This window comes from Herpailurus yagouaroundi, unplaced genomic scaffold (assembly GCF_014898765.1).
Source record: "Herpailurus yagouaroundi ecotype Mexico unplaced genomic scaffold, PumYag 142, whole genome shotgun sequence".
Lineage (NCBI taxonomy): Eukaryota > Metazoa > Chordata > Mammalia > Carnivora > Felidae > Herpailurus > Herpailurus yagouaroundi.
Window position 1 is genome coordinate 38,644,987 of NW_024412397.1, and position 21,122 is coordinate 38,666,108.

The 21,122-nt window shown below is 39.8% G+C and overlaps 1 protein-coding gene across 36 annotated transcripts in view; it reads right to left on the minus strand.

The window, feature by feature from the left end:
* DTNA (dystrobrevin alpha) overlaps positions 1–21,122 on the minus strand; it is a 355,193-nt gene that overhangs the window by 78,397 nt on the left and 255,674 nt on the right. For all 36 annotated transcript variants that reach the window (XR_005791653.1, XM_040479109.1, XM_040479098.1 and 33 more), the window contains 2 exons: positions 18,266–18,479; positions 6,251–6,336 (listed from right to left, as the gene is read on the minus strand). Coding sequence is in view for 35 of the 36 variants with exons in the window: in XM_040479109.1 (XP_040335043.1) it covers positions 6,251–6,336; positions 18,266–18,479 (300 nt within the window). In the remaining variant the exon portion in view is untranslated. The remainder of the gene's footprint in view (positions 1–6,250; positions 6,337–18,265; positions 18,480–21,122) is intronic.

Here is a 21,122-nt window from a genome sequence, read left to right on the forward strand (position 1 = left end):
ACATTACAGGCTTTAGCTGGATTATGTTTTGAGGCTGTGAATTGGCGCCCATTTCCTTCCAATACTCCAGTTCTAAAGGATTTCTACTGTTTCAAATAGTTTATCAGTTATAAGGCTAAAGAAAATTCACCCAAGCAACAAAATTAATGTTGTTTTCATTTGCCTTCACAACTGTTAACTTGGTGAATTTTCTCTCTTATGTTTCATTTTAACTGGTTAAAAAAAAAAAAGAAAAAGAAAAAGAAAGAAAAGAAAAAAAGTTGCCCAAAGCAAAACACTCTTATGTAATCCCATATATAGAAACTCAAGAATTCCAATAAAAAGAGGGAAAAGGAAACCCAGGAAAAGTAAATGGACTTTCTTGTAGGAGCGTAGGAGCTGACACCTTGTGTGTTTTTAGACAGGTTGGTTAACTACAATTGGGACATCCTGACCATCTTCTGGGCTTTATTTCTAGGGCAGGACACAGTTTTGAAAAGTAGCCTAGGCCTTTCAAATCTCCTGCTGAAAAAATTTAGACAACATTTCTAACTAGAGCAAAGGCAGAAGGAGTACCAACACTGACCTTTCACAAACTTGAAGCTCATATGAAACTCCTTTGTGTTGATGAAGTTTTGCTAAGCAATAGCCGAACTAGGGCTAGGTCACTGGGATTAATGGGACATGGCTGTTAATGGCCACTCTGGTTTTTAAAAATAAACGAGGGAACTCTGAGGAAGCTATCAAAATGATATGTTTGTACCTGAGTCCTGGGCTCTCTGTTTTATATATATATTGTAATATGACTACATATATATATATATATATATATATATACACACACATATGTATATAGCCATATATACTATACAATATGCTGATAATATGTAATATATGTGTATGTAATAAAATATAAGGCTACTTCAAAGATTAAATTAGTTAATGGATGAAAAGCATGCAGATGTAAAAGACAGAATAGTGCTTGGCCCCTAGTACACAGTACAGAAATGTTAGCTACTTTTACTATTGATTTCTTTTCATGTTTTTTCTGTCATTTACTTCGTATGCTTAGACACTGCCTCCCCAATGGGATTGCTCTGTAATGTTCCCAATCATACTCTAAATCACCACTGTGATTTAGATACATACAATAATAGATTAGAAGAATTTACATTCATTGATTCATTCAACTAAAATTCACTTAGCACATACTAAATGTGTAAAATTGTGCTAAGCAATGAAGGTACAGAAAAATCAGGACATAGTTTTTTTTTTATATTTATTTTTTTAGTGAATCAAAACAAAATTTTATTTTTAAATGGTATCAAACTTAACAACAAATTGCAAGAGTAAGAGTACTACAAAGGACACTCACCTACCCTTTATCCAGATTCACCTACTAACACTTTATTCCATTTATTTTATCATTCTATCATCTATCTATCCATCTACCATCTGTCTACATCTACTTGTCCGTGTGTATATATGTATGTACAAACATATTTTCTGAATTGAAACTAATTTGCATATATCATGGCCTTTACCTCTGAACACGGCCGTGGGTCCTCCCTAAGAATAAGGGTATGTCCTTTTATGAGACTACAGCAAGGGTTAGCAAACTTTTTTGGTAAAGGGCCAGATAGTAATATTTTAGGTTTTGTGGACCACACATGGTCTCTGTCACACATTCCTCTTTGTACTTTATACAACCCTTTAAAAATGGGAAAACTATTCTTAGCTGATGGGCCATAGCGTGTTGACCCTGGATTACAGTGTAGTTATCCACTTCAGCATATGTAACATTGATACGCTAATCTTATCTAATATTATCTAGCCTACTGGCCAGATTCCAATTTTGTGAATTGGTCAGTGACAGGGCATAGATTTTTGACCTCTGGGAGGTCCCAGTCCCCTGGGGATACAGAGACATGCTTACATAGTGCATCATATGACATCATAAATTGTAACACGGTGGCATGAATACCAGAACAGGAGGCAGCAAGGGTTCAAAGAGGGTTTCCAGAGTGAGGAGTGGGTCAGGGAAGACTTCCTTTCACAGGTGACTTTTAGGTCTTCTTAGGTGATAGAGGTGGCTTCTAGGCCAAGCATAAAGGACAATCAGGAGCCAGTGAAGCTTTAGGAAATAGCACCAGGATGTGCACAGGCATGCTCAAGCATGATGCACTCAAGCTCTTCAAGTAGTTCATTGTCAAGGGGCCTTGGGTGCACATAAGGGCTCGGTGGGAGATGAGGCAGAGGTATGAAGAGCTTCTAGCCTCTTCTAAGGAATTTAGGTGGTGTCCAGGAGATGCTGGGGAGATACTAAAGACTTAAGGCAGGCCAGTGAGTTAGAAATATTACCGTGGAGGTAGGTGTGGAGGCAAAACAACCAGTTCCGTTATAGAAACTCAACAAATCCATGGTGTTTGCTATAATGCTGGTCTTTTAAACAAAACCAAACAAGCCCTCCTCAGAAGCTTTAGAACAGCACCTGATTTTCTAGGCTAATGGCATTAAATTCAGAATTCCTTATGGTTCTTAGGACTATCTGGGAGCCCCGAGAAAGAAGCGTAAACTGGTGCTCCAACTCATGACAACAATAGCTTATAACTGGACCAAGAACAATTTGACAGAAACAGGTATTTTATTCCGTCAAGTTTATGTTTAGGTCCGTGTGTGCTATGACTGCAGGGGGCGCCCTCACACTCTAGGCAGCTCGGAGGCACGCAGTGGACACCCTGCACAATTGGTTCCTGGTGGCCCTGAGCACTGGAAATGGTGACGCACCATGGAGTTGTTGTCCTTTCTAATGCATTTTAAAGCACTTAAAAAATTCAGTTGAAAATTTTCTGTTTTCTGCTTTTTGCTTTCTCAAATTCCTAATTTGTTTTCAGCAATTACTCTTGCCCCACACTCACAGGAAGGGGCTAGTTGGAACAAACTAAATATCCTTCATCCCTATGCACAAAAACAGAAAAATTGCCAGACAAGCACAGCTGGCCTATTGGCTGAAGCGAATTAGAACTTAAAGAAGGGAAAACAAAAACCCTCAAATCCTGAGAAATTCCATATCCTTTCATTTGATTTTTTTCTTTTTGACAAAAGCAATGCAGAAAATCATTACTTCGGCTGTTTTATCATTAAGTGCAGCCGAAGCCGGCAAAAGAAGACCAGAGAAAACAGAATCCTGCTCGGTAAGAGGCAGCCACTGTGGTCTACGGGCAGATTTGCCTATATTTGCGTATTTAGTTAATAGTTACCACTGAAATTAAAAATATTGGTGACTCAAGATATGCATTTTTGACTATAACATTTTGGAGAGATTCTTCCAACCAAACTGCGTTCAGTTAAATTGTTTTTATCAAAGTGCTCTCAATCGACTAACCAGAATACCACTAAAACCCTCCTGGGATTGAGTACACAAAGAGTGACTTCTGAGCCCCAGAGCTGGGGGCATATTAGGCTGTGATTCAGGTCCACTGCTCTGGGAGAGGGCAATGTGATATACCTCAAGATCGCACTCTCTGTTTTTGTGGTTCTACAGAAGTTGTGACACCGGAACTTATTTCCGCAGACTGGAGAACATAGTTTACTCCCAGTGAGACTCATGCATTTAACTTCTTTCACTGTGCTGAAAAGGTTTTACTTTGGCCACAGATAGCATGCATGCTTTGCTCACTGATGGTGGGGTGAGGAGAAAGCACCCTAGCAATTACATTGTTTGCTTTGAATTCCTGGATGTGCCGGGTTTTGACACTTGGTGAAGATCTGCTCAGAAACTTAGTTACCTTGAGCTTAACTCTGCAGACACAGGTTGCTTGTTTACCTAACAACCATTCCCTTTGTCTTTATTGGCCCCAAGTTTCTTCCTGGGCTAAGAAGGGAAAGCAGAGGCCTTTCCCAGCCCAGGGGGCAGAGGTGGACTCCTCCCTCACCATCATGGGCACCCCTTTCTTGTTACCAGTAACTGGTGTAGCAACTGGTTTCTGATGCCACACTGGGGGCTGGGGGCCTCTGGAGTGAGACGGGACTCTTGAGATTGCAGTATCCTTTTTCCCCCAGCAGAGGGACAAAATTTGACACTGAGGAAGCCTGAATGGAGGGATGCACAGCACTGTGAACCTTGCTGGCACAGCATTGATTAGCTTGGTTCATGCAAGGCCCCAAGGACCCCAAGGAAGGTCAGAAAACTGGTTCTCTTAGTGTTCCTCAAACGTATTTTAATATGGAATCCTTTTGTCTATGTGCCTATTAATATAACATTGAGTAAGTATTTGGAAATGTTTCTCAAGACTTAAAAAAAAAAAAAAGTATCTGATGTCCTCAGCCTAAGTGGCCAGTCATGACATGAGATCATCAGGCAAGGCCCTCAAGATTTCTTCCTCTGCCCTGGTTCATTTCGCTAAACTTTCTCCTCTCAGCCCAACCCCGAAGGAAATGCTTCCTGGATTACTCCGGAGCTATGTTTCAAAAAAGGACATTGGGGGGCGCCTGGGTGGCTCAGTCAGTTAAGCGTCCCACTTTGGCTCAGGTCATGATCTCACAGTTCGTGAGTTCAAGCCCCGCGCTGGGCTCTGTGCTGACAGCTCAGAGCCTGGAGCCTGCTTCACATTCTGTGTCTCCCTCTCTCTCTGCGCCTTCCCTGCTCATGCTGTGTCTCTCTCTGTCTCAAAAAATAAATAAACATTAAAAAAAATTTTTTCTTTTTTAAAAAAAGGACATTGGTCCCATCACCTTCTCATTTCACTACTATCCTCGATTAAGCACTGAGGCAGATAGTTTTTAATTTTCGAAATCTCTTTCAGGATAACTAAAGAGAAACCAAACTCTCCCTTGTCAGGTCTGCTTGGGCTTCTCTGAATCCTTACGTCACTTGGCTAGTGAAATGAAAGGAGGTTCCCAGGGTGAGGGGAGATGTGTGGTTGTGGGGTTTCCATGTGCCTTCCACCACTTATCTACTGGCCCAATGACAGAACTCTGCTGTGCAGCATGTCTGGGGAAATTCCAGAGGATTTTTTTTTTCTTTCTGTATTTTCCTTCATTTTTCAGTCTTGGTGCATCAAGAAGCAAGAGATCACACTCAAAAGCTGACAGGCAGCAGGTGAGAAAAGAGCCTGGAGGCGGCGAATCACAGATGATTAGAGCTGGGAGGGAACCTCCAGGTGTCTAACAAAATCCCCAAGTTTGGGACAGAGATGGAAGCTGAGGACTAAAGAAGTGAGGTAATGTCCACAGAATAACTCAGCAAATTAGTCACACGGCTGGGCTTGCAAGCTGGGGTTCCCGGTTCCATGACAGTGCTCCTTTCCCACACAGCATTATAGCCCAAACCCATAATATTTCAGGTAAGGTAAAGGGTTAAGTGGAAATTTTTCTTTTAAACACTGCATCACTTAGAAATAGTTAGAAATGAAAATTCTTGTCCCCGAGTCCCACCTTAGGTCTTCTGAGTCAAAAACTCTGGGAGTGGTACCCAGAAATCTATAGTTTAAAAAGCTCTCCAGATGATTCTATAGATCCAAAAATTTCAGAACCACTAGAGAAAAAAAAAAAGAAAGTCACATTCAAATCCTGGTACCATCTTAGCTATAATGACTTCATTCTACCCGAGTCTCAGCTTCTTTACCGAAAGCAAACCAAATGCCTGTGTTTTCTGGGTTAAAAAACTACCACATTTAGTGGCAAAATGTACATAAAAGGCCCACAATCACTCGATGCACCCTAGCTATCACGTTTTTATTGGAATCCAGTTAATTCTCAGTCTATAGCGTCTCTGTGTGACTCTTATGCCTGTAACCCTGGCAATGTCTATTTTGGAACCTTTGGAATTCCCAGTGACTTGAACAGCACCGGCTGAGAATAATGAGGAAATGTGCCAGGAGTTTTGGCTTTGGATTACCTAAAAAAAAGAAGGCTTCCCAACATGACCTTCATGTCCCTGTGATGATGGACTTATACCTGTGAGGCAGTACAGTACAATCACCTTGAAAGAGTATATATCTTACTTTAATATTACAAAAAGCCTAGTGGGTGATACTCAACAGGTTGTAACATAATAATCCATAAGTAGAAGGAAAATATTAATATCATTAACATTTACCTAATATGAAAATATTTCTTTGACACAACGCAAAGATCCATGAAGATTGTATCTCAAGTGGCTCTTGTAGAATGAGGAAAGTCAAAGTGGGCAGCAGGACACAGAGGACATGGGGAAAGCAGAATGGTATACGGGAGGGATCGGCAAAGAGGGACACACAGAATAACTTACATCTTAATTTGTCCATGATCTTCCCTCCACACAACGTGGCTAAAGCCATTTTGACAGCAAATACTGAAATTTTACCATGGCCTTCCCTGTTTAATAACAGAAAAAAAAAAAAAAAAAAGATGTCATTTGGAGAACTTCCAGTAATGCGATTTGACATTTTCTGTTCTGTAGAAATCATAGGGCACCGTAGCTGCATACATTATGTGAACATACCCATTTTAGAAAAGACCATGAAGACAACTGAACACAAGTTTCTGAAAAGCTGACTATTCAATGTTTCATTTTTTCAAGAGATAGCAGAATCTTCAAGTTATTCTTTGTCTATGTCACTTGTTCAAAGCATGAGCTGGCAGCTAGAGGGATATGTACTATTTAGCCATGGATTACAATTACAGAACATGATTTTCACTTGGGGTTTCATAAAATAATTTTATGCATGATGATTCCACAGTCTCCATAATTTAATTAAACATGGTTTCAGGAAAAAAAATTTTTTTTGGTAGGAGAATTCCTGAATTTTATTAGAGTAACTATGGGGATTTTTCCATCACACCTTTTTTTTTCTTCCCCATCATTTCCTACCCACAAGCTGACTGTGTTTGTGTGATACATTTACTTTCCAAAGAGAGTTGATATTTTAAAGGGGCAAAAGTAAGAGCTCTGTTTGAGCTCCTTCTACCAAATTGACATTAGAGCTGCCAAATCTTCATCGATTCAGGAAGTGTAACTGACTTGCCCTTCACAAAATGTGATATAAAGGGCACACTGTAAGAAGTATAATATTTCAGCTAAATGATTTTGCAGCTGGGATAAACTGTTCGTTCTCGTATCCTTGGAATCAGAAAGTGTATCACATTAGTAACTCATTTCTCTGATAGTTGCTACTCTTAAGAATGATCAACAGAGTTATTTTAAATAATAATGTGGCTTAAACGTAAGTAAAGTCAGTACTGACAAGGGTTTAATATATAGAATAAATCATTTATATGACTAAGATCCGTATATATGACATTTTAGAAGAATAAGGTGCAATAAACAATTGTGTCTTTGTTCCTTATTAGACTCCAGAGATAGATGACGTTATTCACCCTTGCTGCTGTCATTCTTAGCATAGTACCTCAAATACAGCCAGCCAGAATGTGAAAGTGACTGAGCCCTATGCTGTTTGCTCTCCCATTTATATTTCTAAGCCTAAGCACCAGATGTATGTAATTAGTTATTGGATACCTCATGTCAAACTAAGTGTGTTCAAAGTAGAGCTCGTTATCCTTACAAAGCCCTCCCATAATACTCAGACCAACCCACTACTATCTGCTTCTGGTTGTTAGTCCCTCTTCTGGTTGTCAGACTCACCATGCACCTAGTTACCCAAAAATGAACTCTGGGGAAGGGGTTAACCTTGACTTTGTTCTCTTCCTTAATTCACCACCACCTCAAATGTGTGAGGGACTCAAATATACGTCTGAACTGTACATTAAGGCCATTCCCTGCTTTGCATTCCAACTGTCATTGCTTTATCAGCTCTTGCTTAAACACTGTAATAATTTCTTAAATGATCTCTCTGCTTGCACACTCACATCACAAAATCGACCATATTATTTTTTTTTTATGTTTACTTTTGAGAGAGAAAAGAGAGAGAGACAGTATGCGAGTGGCGGGGGGCAGTGCTGAGAGAGAGGGAATCATGGAATCCGAGGCAGGCTCCAGGCTCTGAGCTGGCAGCACGGAGTCCAACGTGGGGCTCGAACCCACAGACGGAGAGATCGTGACCTGAGCCGAAGTCGGATGCTCAATCAACTGAGCCACCCAGGCACCCTGATGATATTATTTCATTATTTAAAACTCTAATTGCTTCCGTTTGCCTACAGGCTATGATTACAAGTTTATCTGTGTTCTCCAGTCTTCCCTGCTACCATTTCTGTTGAACCTCACTCCATAGTCCCATGTTCAATGCCCCTGCCCTTCCTACCACCTTTTGCCCAGGACTCTGTCACCTGTTCATCAAAGACTCAGCTCCATATATCATCACTCCATTTGCTCTGAAAACAGCTTTTCCCCTGGATGTGCAGGCAAATGCTCTTCCCTCCACTTCTACTTACTATTTGGCACCTATCACACTGAGCGACCTTTGTTTATTTACATATCTGCATGTAATTTGACCCCACACTGTGAGATTCCTGGGGGCAGAGGCCATATATGTCTTCTCAATTAGTTGAATTCCTACAGCCTTGTACTTCGTCTCCCCCATAATTAGTGAACAATATATTTCTTATATTAATTAATGACTATTAATCTTTATAATAGGTGCCCCTAGAATTGCAAATGGCCACTCATTTAGTTGTTTGCTAATTTGGGAGCAGGTAAGCTGTAATAAAAACGCGATGCTTTTGTCAAAAAAAAAAAAACACCTCATTCAGAATTATTCCATGTGCATTGTATTCCCAACTGCATGGATAACTTGAAGTATCAAAAATTTATTCGAGGAAATCATTAGTTCCCTTTCCTAAGCTGAAACATGGTTCAAATTATGAGAACAGGGAAATCTACAAAATGTGCAAGAAGAGGAGAAATGCCAATGATAAGGTTTCCTTCAAAATGCAGAGAAATTGAGGAGCATTATATGTGAGATTTCAAGAGCAATACAAGTTTCTTTCAATGAATCAGAGAGAACAATTTAACTCAAGAAAGAGGATAGACCACAGATAATGATGGAACAGAGAGTTCTCCACAGGATGAAATGATGATAGCTCACAGATGAATTCTTAAGCCTTAGCTTTTAATGAAGAAGATCCTAGGGAGATCGCCAGTTCTGTATTGTTCTTGGAAATGCAAGATTAATGCTATTACATCCAGGAGTGGTTGTATCAGGCCTATTCTGCCAAATTGACACAATAAATCTAGATAAATCACCAAGCGGAGGGCAGTTCAATGAGAGTTTTGCAGGAACTCAAGGGTGAAATTAGGCCACTGGAATGTATTGTTATGCAAGCCACTGTGCCATATTGCAAAGGTGACCCTGGTCACAAAGAAGGATTCAGGGGGTATGCAGGAATGTAGATCTCCATAAGCACACCAATAGTGGGTGAATTTAGACCTTGCTCAGCCCTAGCAGTGGATAAATCTTGAAGGAATTTAAGGAGTGAGTGGAGACGAATGATGTCACAATGGAAAAGGGGGACACACCAAGGACTTAAATACAAATGGATCTTTTTAAAGAACATTTTCAGTAGATAAAACAGGATAAAGAAAAGGGTTGGGGAGAGAGATTTTCTAAAGACGTTTGACAAGATTCCACACCAAGGGCCATTACTTAAACTCATCTTGGGATCAGGGTCCTGTGTGTGTGTGTGTGTGTGTGTGTGTGAGAGAGAGAGAGAGAGAGAGAGAGAGAGAGAGAGAGAGAAAGTGGCATTAATAATGCAAGTAAGGAGTAGGGAGACATCGGTGCACCCCGAGGGGAGAAGTACAAGAGTTGTGCTCATCAGGAATCATCCCTAACGGGGCCGTGTGATTCACAAACAGACCGGGAAATCCCTTAAGTATCTAGGAAGTGGAAAGTCAAGCTCAGGAGGATGGATAACAGGAAACTCCCAGGAGTCTAGTGCAAACCAGCAGGAAAGCAGCATATTGTTCCAAAGTGAGTCTGCACACGCAATGCCTCTAGGAGTAAAGCAGTAAAACTGCCCATATGGAATGTTGGCCGTTGGCCACAATTCCGGAAGAAGACCTGCCAAAGTGTACTGAGGATGAAAAACGTAGATTGTCCCTAATGCTGCAGGCCAAACAGCCTTGGAACGGCAACACTGGGAAGAGTGCTAGAAAAAGTCTATGCTTTTGTTTGTACTAAGAGCTATGGCAGCACATCTCCAACTTCACGTGTGCCTTTTTTAAAAAAAAGAATTTATGTTTACTTATTCTTGAAAGAAAGACAGAGCATGAGCCGGGGAGGGGCAGAGAGAGAGGGAGATACAGAATCCAAAGCAGGCTCCAGGCTCTGAGCTGTCAGCACAGAACTCAAGGACCTTGAGATCATGACTTGAGCTGAAGTCAGACGCTTAACTGACTGAGCCACCCACGTTTCCCCATGTGCAGTTCTAATCGCCATCTAAAGAAAGAGCAGAGCCAGGTATGTTTGCGAATACTGCATGCAGTATACAGTGTATCTATCAGAACCATCCATTTGATGGGTGGGCTGGGCCTTCGAATCAATGACAAGACTGACAATGAGCCATTCTTGGTGGAGAAAAGTTGCTAGCGCAGTTGACTGATTGGTAGTGTAGAAGGTACAGCAAAAACTTTAAAGTGAAATGTACTACTGGCCTATCATCTTTTGTTTAAAAAATTGTACTTTTAAAGTAAAAATTTTAGGGGCGCCTGGGTGGCTCAGTCGGTTGAGCGTCCGACTTCAGCTCAGGTCACGATCTCGGGGTCTGTGAGTTCGAGCCCTGCGTCGGGCTCTGGGCTGATGGCTCGGAGCCTGGAGCTTGTTTCAGATTCTGTGTCTCTCCCTCTCTCTGCCCCTCCCCCGTTCATGCTCTGTCTCTCTCTGTCCCAAAAATAAATAAACGTTAAAAAAAATTTTTAAAGTAAAAATTTTATTTTAATATTTTCCCTTTTAATGTAGAGCAGGAACACAATGCATGATACATGCTTTCCTCTTTTTTTCCCACTATTTGGTTTTTAGCAGAATGGAATATATTCTATTTTTTTAGGCCAATCAGCCGGAAGCTTTTGCCAATACAAACTTTACTTTCCTATTTAGCTTGAGGTCAAAAACTACCCAATTAAATTGCTATGCTGGTGCGTAATTAACACCTTGAAAGGTATTTAAGACAATCAGAAAATTAGCAAAAGTGCAAACTGAAATTGCTTTATAAATCAAGGTTTCCTTAAATCTTTTATTTCCCTTATACTTTGTTTTTTCACTCTGAAAACTTCCAAATTTTCCTAAGAGGTAACCAATTAAAATGGAAACAAGAGGGGCACCTGGGTGGCTCAGTTATTTAAGCATCTGACTCTTGTTTTCAGCTCAGGTCATGATCTCACGGTTCATGAGATTGAGCTCCATGTTGGGGTCTGTGCTGGCAGGATGGAGCCTGCTTGGGATTCTCTCTCTCTCTCACCCTCCTACCCTCCCCCCTTCAAAATAAATAAATAAACATTTTAAAAATATTAAAAAATGGAAATAAGAAAACACCCTTTAGTTAAAATATATACAGAGATTTGTAGAGTGTCTGTCTTAAAAACATACATTACTTTAAGGTTTGACTCATTCATCATAGTAAAAAGTGAGTAACTATTACACTGGGCTTTTTTCATGACCTCAAAAAGAGAGAAACTGATTTCTTTTAACTAAGAAGGTATTCGTTTTAGGGAAAAGTTGTCTGGGAGGGAAAATCTGCTTTTGACAAGAAGGAAAGACAACAAATAGATATTGATAGGTCTGAGATGCTAGGCTGAATTCAGAACAGAAGGTAAATTTTCTCCAAGTTGCCAAGTGAGTTTCCTGTTTGAAATTAGAGAATCTCATGATAAATTTTAAGTCCTTGAAAGTGAGATTTGGATTCTGGCTCTATTTGGAACAGGCTGATGGAATTATTTTTCTATTTGAGAGCACAGAAACCAGAAGCTCTACTTTTACCAACATATTTCACAAAAACATTTGGTAAGCATTTTGATGAGCACAGAACTCAAATTTCTCTTTCTCGCACATTTTGGTAGCTGAATTAACTGAGAAAATTGTTTCCTCCTCTTTCTTCCAAAACATGCCTCTATCGTAACTCATTTCTTTATCTGGGAGTCATTTTGTTCATAGGGATCACTCATTTCATAACTCAACAATTATTTATTGACCATGTCTCACAGGTTGGGGATCTAAAGATGAATAAGGTATGGCTCCCACCCTCAGTTTGCTCATAGTTTATTGGAGAAAAAGAATCAAAACTCATTAATATTTTTTTTAGAGTTTATTTATTTTGAAAGAGAGAGAGACAGTGGGAGAGGGGCAAATAGAGAGGAAGAGAGAGAGAAGCCCAAGCAGGCTCCGTACTGTCAGTACAAAGCCCAGTGAGGGGCTTGAACTCATGAACTGTGAGACTGTGACCTGAGCTGAAGTCAGACACCTAACGACAGAGCTCTCAGGCACCCCGACACCGGTTAGTTTTAATGCAGCATGTTTTTCAGAGGGTAGGGACCTCACCCCACTCATCTTTCATCCCCAGCCTATCATGGCACCCAGTGCAAAGCAAGCTCTTAATATACGTTAGTTAAGTTAATGGATGCACACGTGAAAAGGATTTTTTTTTCGATTTACCACTTAAGTTTTCTATTGAGAAATACTAAAATGCTTGAGAAAAGTCATGAAGATTGGCCTTACGGTCCATAATATTAGGTTGTGCGGTCATGTGACACCTTGAATTTGGAAGTAAGCACATACATAATTACTCTTATTTGGGGGATGATGAAGTTAACATGTGCACAGATAGAAAGCCCTTAATTGGCTGTGGCATCTCTTTGGCCTTCCCATCATGTTAGCAAAACATTTGGAGAAAGAATTCATCATAACACCTGGCCACGCGAGTTTGCTGGGAGTTTCTCCAGCATGGAAGGAGGCAACACTGTGGACATATCTCCTTTACCCCTATGAAACTCTTTTTGCCACTCACGCAAAGTATAAGTCTGACATAAAGGCAAGTGACATTAAGAATGTTCATTTTATCTACAATTGTGGAAATTCTTTAGAGAGAGTCAATTTTCGTGACAAGCAGGAACCTTGAAACAAAGTATTTTCTACCAGAACAAAATTTTAGCGATTAGAGGAGAATGTTCTGTGGAAGTCTTGAGTTTAAGACGTGGTACGAAAGAAAATCACCAAGCAAACACTAGGTTAAACATCCAGTTCTAGCCGTATAGACAATAAAAAGAAAAAAGAACATTTGGTTTTATAGACCTCGTCTCTTTTTCCTTTGCTCTCACACAACCACACAGCCTCAAATGTGAACCATCCATTTCACTGGTGCGCAGAGGAAGGGCTGTGTCCTTTGTACTACATCTTGCATTAAACATCAAAATTATTTTTTAAACTCAAAAGGCAGACGGATTTGGGCAGATTTCCAGAATATTTTATATCCACGAGTCTGAAATAGTGCTGTGGTACCTTTCATAGCATTGGAGGGGGTGTGTGGGGAAGCTCAGGAGTGGGAATGGATGTTCAAATGGCTCAGCAAGGTGCAATATGTCAAACAGAGGATTCTGTATTCTCTGTGAAAGACTATTATATGATAGATTTGGAATTCTGGATGGCTGTCATAAAACTGACTCTAAATCTACAATGTAATATGTGTTAAGTCCAAATATTTCCTTCACGTACACTCTGTCAGACATGTCTGAGTACCACAAACTGGAAAGGTTAGGAATGTGGGCATCATAAAAATATCCTGTAAAAGCTGGGTAAGTTTGGGGGGAAAAGTACCTTAATTTCTCATTTAAAAATGTAATAGAAAGCATGAATACAGCTGAACTTACACTGATGCCTGAAACAAATGATTCTTTTTCCCCACTGACCTCACCTAGTGTGACACTGTATTACCTACACACTATGTAACCTCCACATGTCCCAGCCGTATCGCTTACTCAACCTGAAAAGTTATAATCCCATAGTGCCCAACCAGTAGGACTGTGGGCAAACAATAAATGGTATTAGCTATTACCACAATGAGTAATATGATTACTAATTACATTAGTACATAATCACTATTAGTATATATAATTACTGATTACATTAGTACATTATTACTATCATTGGAGAACTGGCTTTAAGAATATAGCGTGACACCTGAGAAGAGGAACACCACCATTCTTTTTAATCTTTACCCTTGCCCTCCTATGAGATTTGCATGGCTGAATATATGTGAAAATAACATTTGCTAAACACAAGGCCACTGTCACCTAATCTACCTTAGGAAGAACTTCCCTAAGAAAGAAGATTCTAGTGAATTGAAATGAGATTAAGTCAACAGACTAAAGTTGTTGTTCATGTTTCCCAAGAAATGAAGAAGGGAGTACGAGAACTACAGGGAAGTCTTTTGTGAAAATAGGATACTCCCACACTAGTAGTCACAGCCATCTGTTTTCTTCTCTTGTGGAACAGAAGTAAAAATAGAGGGTATGAATCTAGGTGACAGAGCAAACCTGGACTCCCTAGTCTTGGTAATATATTAGAGATCAAGGAGGACTTAGTTTCAGAAAAAGAATGAAAAGAAATTAGTGTGTTGAGCTAAGAAAAGTCAATCTTTGATCTTTATTCATTCATTCATTGATTCATTCATTCACTCATTCATTTGTAGATTCATTATGAGCTGGACATTGTCTCAGGTGCTGTGGATACAAAGAGTAAGCCATGGTCCCACTGTATAGTAGCTTGTGGGAGGCAGTCATATAAATAGGAAGACATGCACCATAAAAGAATAACAAAATCATTTGAAAGGAACAGTAGGACCTGGGGAAGAGGGGGGTCAACTCAGCCATGAGAGGTGAAGGGCTTCACAGCGGATCAGTTTGTGACCCCATCTCTTTGAAAGGTCAATATAGACTTTTAAGAAGTAGTGTCAAGGTCACAATTATACCTTTCAATAAAGCTGTTGAAAAAAATTATTGTCACCTTGTAACTTTCTGCCATGTTGGTTTTCTTTTGTTACTCTCAGTTTTCCTAAAAAATAATAGTTAACAGTGGGAAGAAAAGCTGCCTCCAGGTTGTTAGCAAATAAGGGAAAGAGGCAGGCTAATTCCTGGGGTGTGCAGAAGAAAAGAGATGAGATACAGAGACTGGCTCTGGCTGTTCTCTAATTCTTCACTCTCAGTCCCTCATCCCCGATTCTGACACCTTTCCCACCCTTCCCAGGTACACCTGTCATTTTCCTAGGGACTCTGGAGGAGACAGTGTCTGGGATGGAAAGGTCTGCTTAGAAGTTGATTGGTCATCGACCACTGGTTGACTCTTGCTAGGATACAGCCATTTTTAGGAGGAAAGTCAGGAAAAACATCTTCTAGACTCAAGGCACTGATATTCAGAGACAGAATGGCAAACATAAGCATAGTCTCTGGGCATGAATCCTAGCTCCTAACACTCTAGAAATCATCCTACATCTGTAGCAATGCCCTCTATCTTCTAAGAGGCTGAGTTGGTGGAGAAACCTTGCAACCAGGAAGCTAGCTGTGGTCTGCAGTGAGCATGTCTGGGGGAGGACTGAGACGCAGGTGTTTCTCTGGGGAGAGAAGGGAAAGAGTGATATTTTGGGGGAGGTATGGTTGCGAGAAGGCAAATCTGGTTCTCAAGGATACAGGCAAGTGCAGTGGGCTTTGAACCTCATTTCAGGTTACCATATTCATGGAAGACTCCACCAGCTGGGTCTGGTGAATTTGAAGGCATTGCCAAAATAATGACCAAGTTTCTCTGAATGCAAGTTCTTATTTTCAGTCTTCATGAATTTAAATTGCTATACTGTCCTTCCTTCAAAAAAAATATACACATATATATAATCTCTTTAGAATGAAAGTTTAAATTTTTATTTTAGACTTTTTTTTGTTTTTTTTTAAATGTTCATTCAAATTACAGCAAATGAGAAAATCTCCCAAATGTTTCAGTGATTCTATAAGAGCAACAGCATATCCTTGATGTACTAGGCTCATTCACGTCTACCAAAATGCAGAAGGCTCCCTTAAATGCTTGGGTTCTGTCGTGGGATAGGTGGTAGGAAGCAACATCAGATTTCCATGCTGGATCTCATTTGGAGAAACAGGAGTTTACTATTATAAGAAATTGAATTGAACATTCATTTTATTCTTAAGTTTCGCTTCTTACATTCACTTTTAAGTGAATATTTCCGGTTATAGTCTCTTTCCAGCTACCGATACTTCCTTATGGCTCACATCCCACATCGTCTAGATTTTCAAAAGCCATCAGATGGAAGTTTGAGAATCAGCAGAACTGCCTATACTTATTTGCAATGCCAAAAGAGAGAAGGCAGAAGCATCTGTAGACTGGGGTCTCTATATGGATGTGTCTGTAAATCTGTAAAATGAGATTTCTCTATGTGGATGTTTTAAAAAATCTACTATAATGAGATTACTGAAAGTATACATCAGGGCCCTTTTTATCTGTACGAAGAGTAAGAACCAAACAGATATTCCATGTGAACGTTCACGTTGATGGCTCCTGACCTTGGGATAGTCCTTAAGCTTAGCATTCATCAACCTTGAAATGATTATCAGTAGCTACTTAGAGAACATCTACAGCCCTATTTTTTAAAAGTGATCTTCCCAATATTTCTAAACAGAAGTGAAAAATCTAACTCTATTGTATATTTCTCATGTTATGAGAAATACTGAGATATGATATGTCATATAAAATATGAGACATGTATGTATTATAACTCTAACATATTTCACAAGGTCCTCCTTCCTTAATATTAATCTGGCCCAGTTTCTATATTTATGGAGTGGATACAAATTATTTTTTTATCTTTGATTCCTTATGAATCCTCCAGCAATACTCTAAGATCTGGCAAGAATTCTATTTCTCTTTTTACATTCTCCGTTGTTCCACTTATAACAAATAAGCCCCCTGAAGACTAGTGGCAAGTCTGAAAGCTTCTGTGCTCTTGTCAAGGGGGGAGGATGGAAATGCCATTACAGAAATTCCATAGCCTGGCTCCATTCTGTCACCTGTCATGTGGAACCATAGCCTTCTCTACCTGCCTGCCACTTGGTTACCATAGTGATTAGGCCAAAGCAGTACATCAGTTCTGAAGTCCGCACAGGCTAAGCGTGGGATCTATCAAGCCGGACTGCTTGTTTCAGAACTGTTTATTTCAAGTCGAGAATTACTCAAAATTTAAACATCATGAGACAATACTCTACACAGGTCAAACCAAGCACGGATAATTCTGTTACCACTCTAGGTTGTAAAGTGACAGCTGGTAGCTTTCGTGAGCGGCATAATAACATTAGCCTGGCTGGAACATCTCCAGTGCCAGGCTTAGATATTCCCAAGCATTGGCCAGACAATGAGACTAAGCAAAATCTTTTGAGAGTCTTAAAATGTGATTGCTGAAAGGTCAAGTTAGCAATTTTCCGTTTTAATATTCAAAACCAGTAGTGAAAGTGGGGATGCTGATACCATATCTAGACTAAAGGCAATCAGCCAAAGACCTTTTGAAATCTTAGGCTGATAAAGTAATTCAGGGGAGTTTTTACACTTCACAAGGCTGCCACATATGCCTTGGAAAAGAAATCTTAGCTGAATACCTAAATCCCTACTCTGCCACTAACATGCTGAGAGACACTGGTCAAGGGAGAGCCTCTTTGTGGTCCAGGTCCTTCATCTGTAAAATGAGAGATTTGGAACAACAGTCTTTAATATTTCAGCCAGATCTGAAATTCTCTGATTCTGTGAGACAAAATTATAAGATAACGAGGCTGAGATTTAATTATCATGTGTGGAAGGCATTACACTGTTTTATGTGGCACATTATTGACTGATCCATTTAACGCAAGCCATGGCTCCTTTCACTAGGCTGATCAAGAAACCCTCTTCAATCTCTCTGTTTGTTCTAGGATCTTGTTATGACACCTCAGAAACACTGTCTTAGGCAATCTGCAGAGAAGAGAGTTGAAAACATCCTTCCACTGCACGCTTCATTAAACTGCTCCACAGGCATGCCATCGCGCGACACTTTCAAGCACCTGTAGCTTTTAGGAAGCATGGGATGAGTTAAACAAAGGTCAGCATACAAAATACAATTGTCCTCAATTTCCTGTGGCACTTTTTTACTGTTTTTTTCCCCCATGGCATTTAAAATTTATGTTAAACACAGACAGATTTTATTGAGATAAGTTTCTGATCAAGAAAAAGAGGCAGCCAGCTACTCTAGAAAATCATTTGGAAGAGACCAAGAAGGACAAGAGGAGGGAGAGACCAAACATGCAGAGAGGAACAGCTATTCGGAGGGAGCTTACGGATCAAAGGCTGCCAGCAGGAAGTTAAGCAGGAGGCTGATGGACTGTTCCACCTGGATTTGGTGAGTGGTTGGCATCCGTTTGTTGAGCTGGTAGAAAATGGTGGAAAGCACAGCCTCCAAGCGGGCCACACTGAGTTCTATGTTAGGGTCCAGGTTGTTCAGAGCATTTTCCCGCAACGCTTCTATGACGTTCCAAATGTCCACCAGGTGCACTACATACAATTAAAGCAGAGGGAACACATCAGCCCAAAATGCAGGGAAAGGTAAACTCATTATTTTACACGTACCATCTGTCCTATTTTGTCAGGGCACCTCAAAGTCCTCAATATGAGTTCAACTCTTGTAGGGGTTGACATAAGCAAATGTACATAGACAGTGCATGATCTCAAAGACTTGATGTACCGTGTATAATACCAAGAGAATTATTTCCTGAAAACCACAGTAGATAGCTACTTCTAATCTTCAACGTGACCCTTGAAATGCAGCTACTATCTTTATGTTACATATGAGAAACTGAGGACCAGGGAAGTTAACTGACAAATGCAAGGGTCCAAGGCCAGTCAATGGCAAAACTGCTTTTCAAATCCACGTCTATCCACGTCATTTTCAAAAAACGCTGAAATAAAAACTGTTGACATACAACGTCGTGTATGTGTAACTTCAAGGTATACAACATATTGATTTGATAGATTTATATACTGCAATGTGATTATCACCCTAGCATTAGCTAACACATCATGTCCCAGAATTATAATTTCTTTTTTTGTGGTGAGAACATTAAAGATCTAGTTTCTTAGCAACTTTGAAGTGTATGGCACTTGTGATTAAAACGAACAAGGCTCTCTGGCTTTAAAGCATTTTCCCACTGTACACACCGACCCCTTGAAAGAAAGAGACACAAAACCAGCACTTAAATTCTAGCATTCGAAAAGATATCAAACCTGCGTTTATTTAAAATATTTTAATTGATTTATATATTTTTCATAGTATAAGGTTTGAAATAAAAAAAGAGAAAGTTAAGGAAGGTGGGAAGACAGGCAGGGAAAAAAGGAAAAGTTATCAGCAGAATTAAGTCACGGATCACTTATTTAACCTGGTCAAGAACAGCTTCTTGGCTACACTATTGACTAACTCATAGAACTTAAGTCATGGTTACTTTCACTAGTGTCGTCAAGAATTCCATTTCTATTTCTTCCCTGTTCATGCTCAAGCCTTGTTATAACACCCCAGAAAGCATTGCCACAATCAGGACAGTGATCGTCTCCATCCCAAAGGCTTCCTCTGGTTCCTTTTAATCCAGCCCACTCCTCACCCCAGGCAACCACAGATATACTTTCCAAAACGGTTTTCCAGGATTCTAGATAGCTGGAATCATGCGGTACGTACTTTTATTTTGTCTGGATCCTTTTACTTGGTATAATTACTTTGAGAGTCATCCGCGTTGTTGCATGTATTAATAGTTTGTTCCTTAATATTGTTGAATAGCATTCTGTTCGTGGATAGATCGCAATTTGGTTTTCAACTCACCTGTTGATAGACACTTGAGTTGTTTCAGTTTGGGGTTGTTATGAATGAAGTTGCTATGAACAGCCACGTACAAATGTTTGTATAGACATAAGCTCCATTTCTCTTGGTAAATACTTGGAAATGAAATGGGCTAGGTTGTATGGTTGGTATATGTTGAATGTTTGAGAAACTCCCCAGGTGTGTTCCGATATAGTTGTGGTATTTCACATCTACATCAACAACGTATGAGAATTCCAGTGTCCCCACAACTTCGCCATATTTAAGGTTCACTTTTCATCATGCTTTTGCTCTTGAAACTAAGTATGTTGTCTTTCTCAATGAAATACACACTTAGGTTTCAGTTCCTGAAAAATGTGCCCTCCACGTATGCATTTCTACTTACTCGTAAGTTTTAGTTTCCTGCTTCTTTACTCATTTCTGACACTATATTAAAAAAACACTAACATGTATTGAACTTCTGGACTTGGGAGTCCAAATGAGCACTGGACTTGAAGTCCAAAGACCGAGGTCTAAATACGGCCCTTCTACTTCAAGCGCATGCCCTCATAGCCTTGAAGACATAGAGCTTCATTGTCCCCATCTGCAGAGTGAGGACAGTGCTCCTTACATGGGAAAAATCATGAAGTCAAAAGTGGTAATGCCTGACACACAGGACAATATGTTGCACTTGAACAAAGGTACAATGTGAATCATGTAAAACTAAAAAAAAAAAAAACCAGAATAAAACAACTTTCCAGCATATCTCTTATTTGGGACAGAAGCATACAAATCACTTTCTAACTGAAATACTTACATATCTATTAGATTTGGATAAATTCAGACTTATGGGATTCCAAATTTATAACCTTCTCTGTATGTCCTACAAGGAAATTATTTGTATTTCTTAATGCTATTTATCCAATTTTTCAAGTCAGCATCCAAGGTACTTCCAGGTAGATGGCATCTATAAGTTTTTGTTTGTTTGTTTGTTTAATTAACTTCTTGAGGAATTAAATTAATTTCTGCAGGAACTGGGTTCCTATAATTACTCCCTTTATGTTTGATGTACAGATCCTCTGGATCTAGTCCTTGGGGATACGTCTGGGTGCAGGATGCAAAGATGTTGTTCCTGCCTCAAGGAACTAACAGGTGGGGATTTGGACACGATTCACAATTACACAGATAATCAGAAATGATGACCTGTTGTGGTGGACAGGGTGCTACATACAAAATGGGATTATGAGATGGTCGTGAAGGGCCCAGAGGAATAAGATAAGGCTGGAGGAGTACTGTGGCTACGGCAAATCTTTTGGCCTTTACACTAAAAGTATGAAGACACAGGTGTTAAA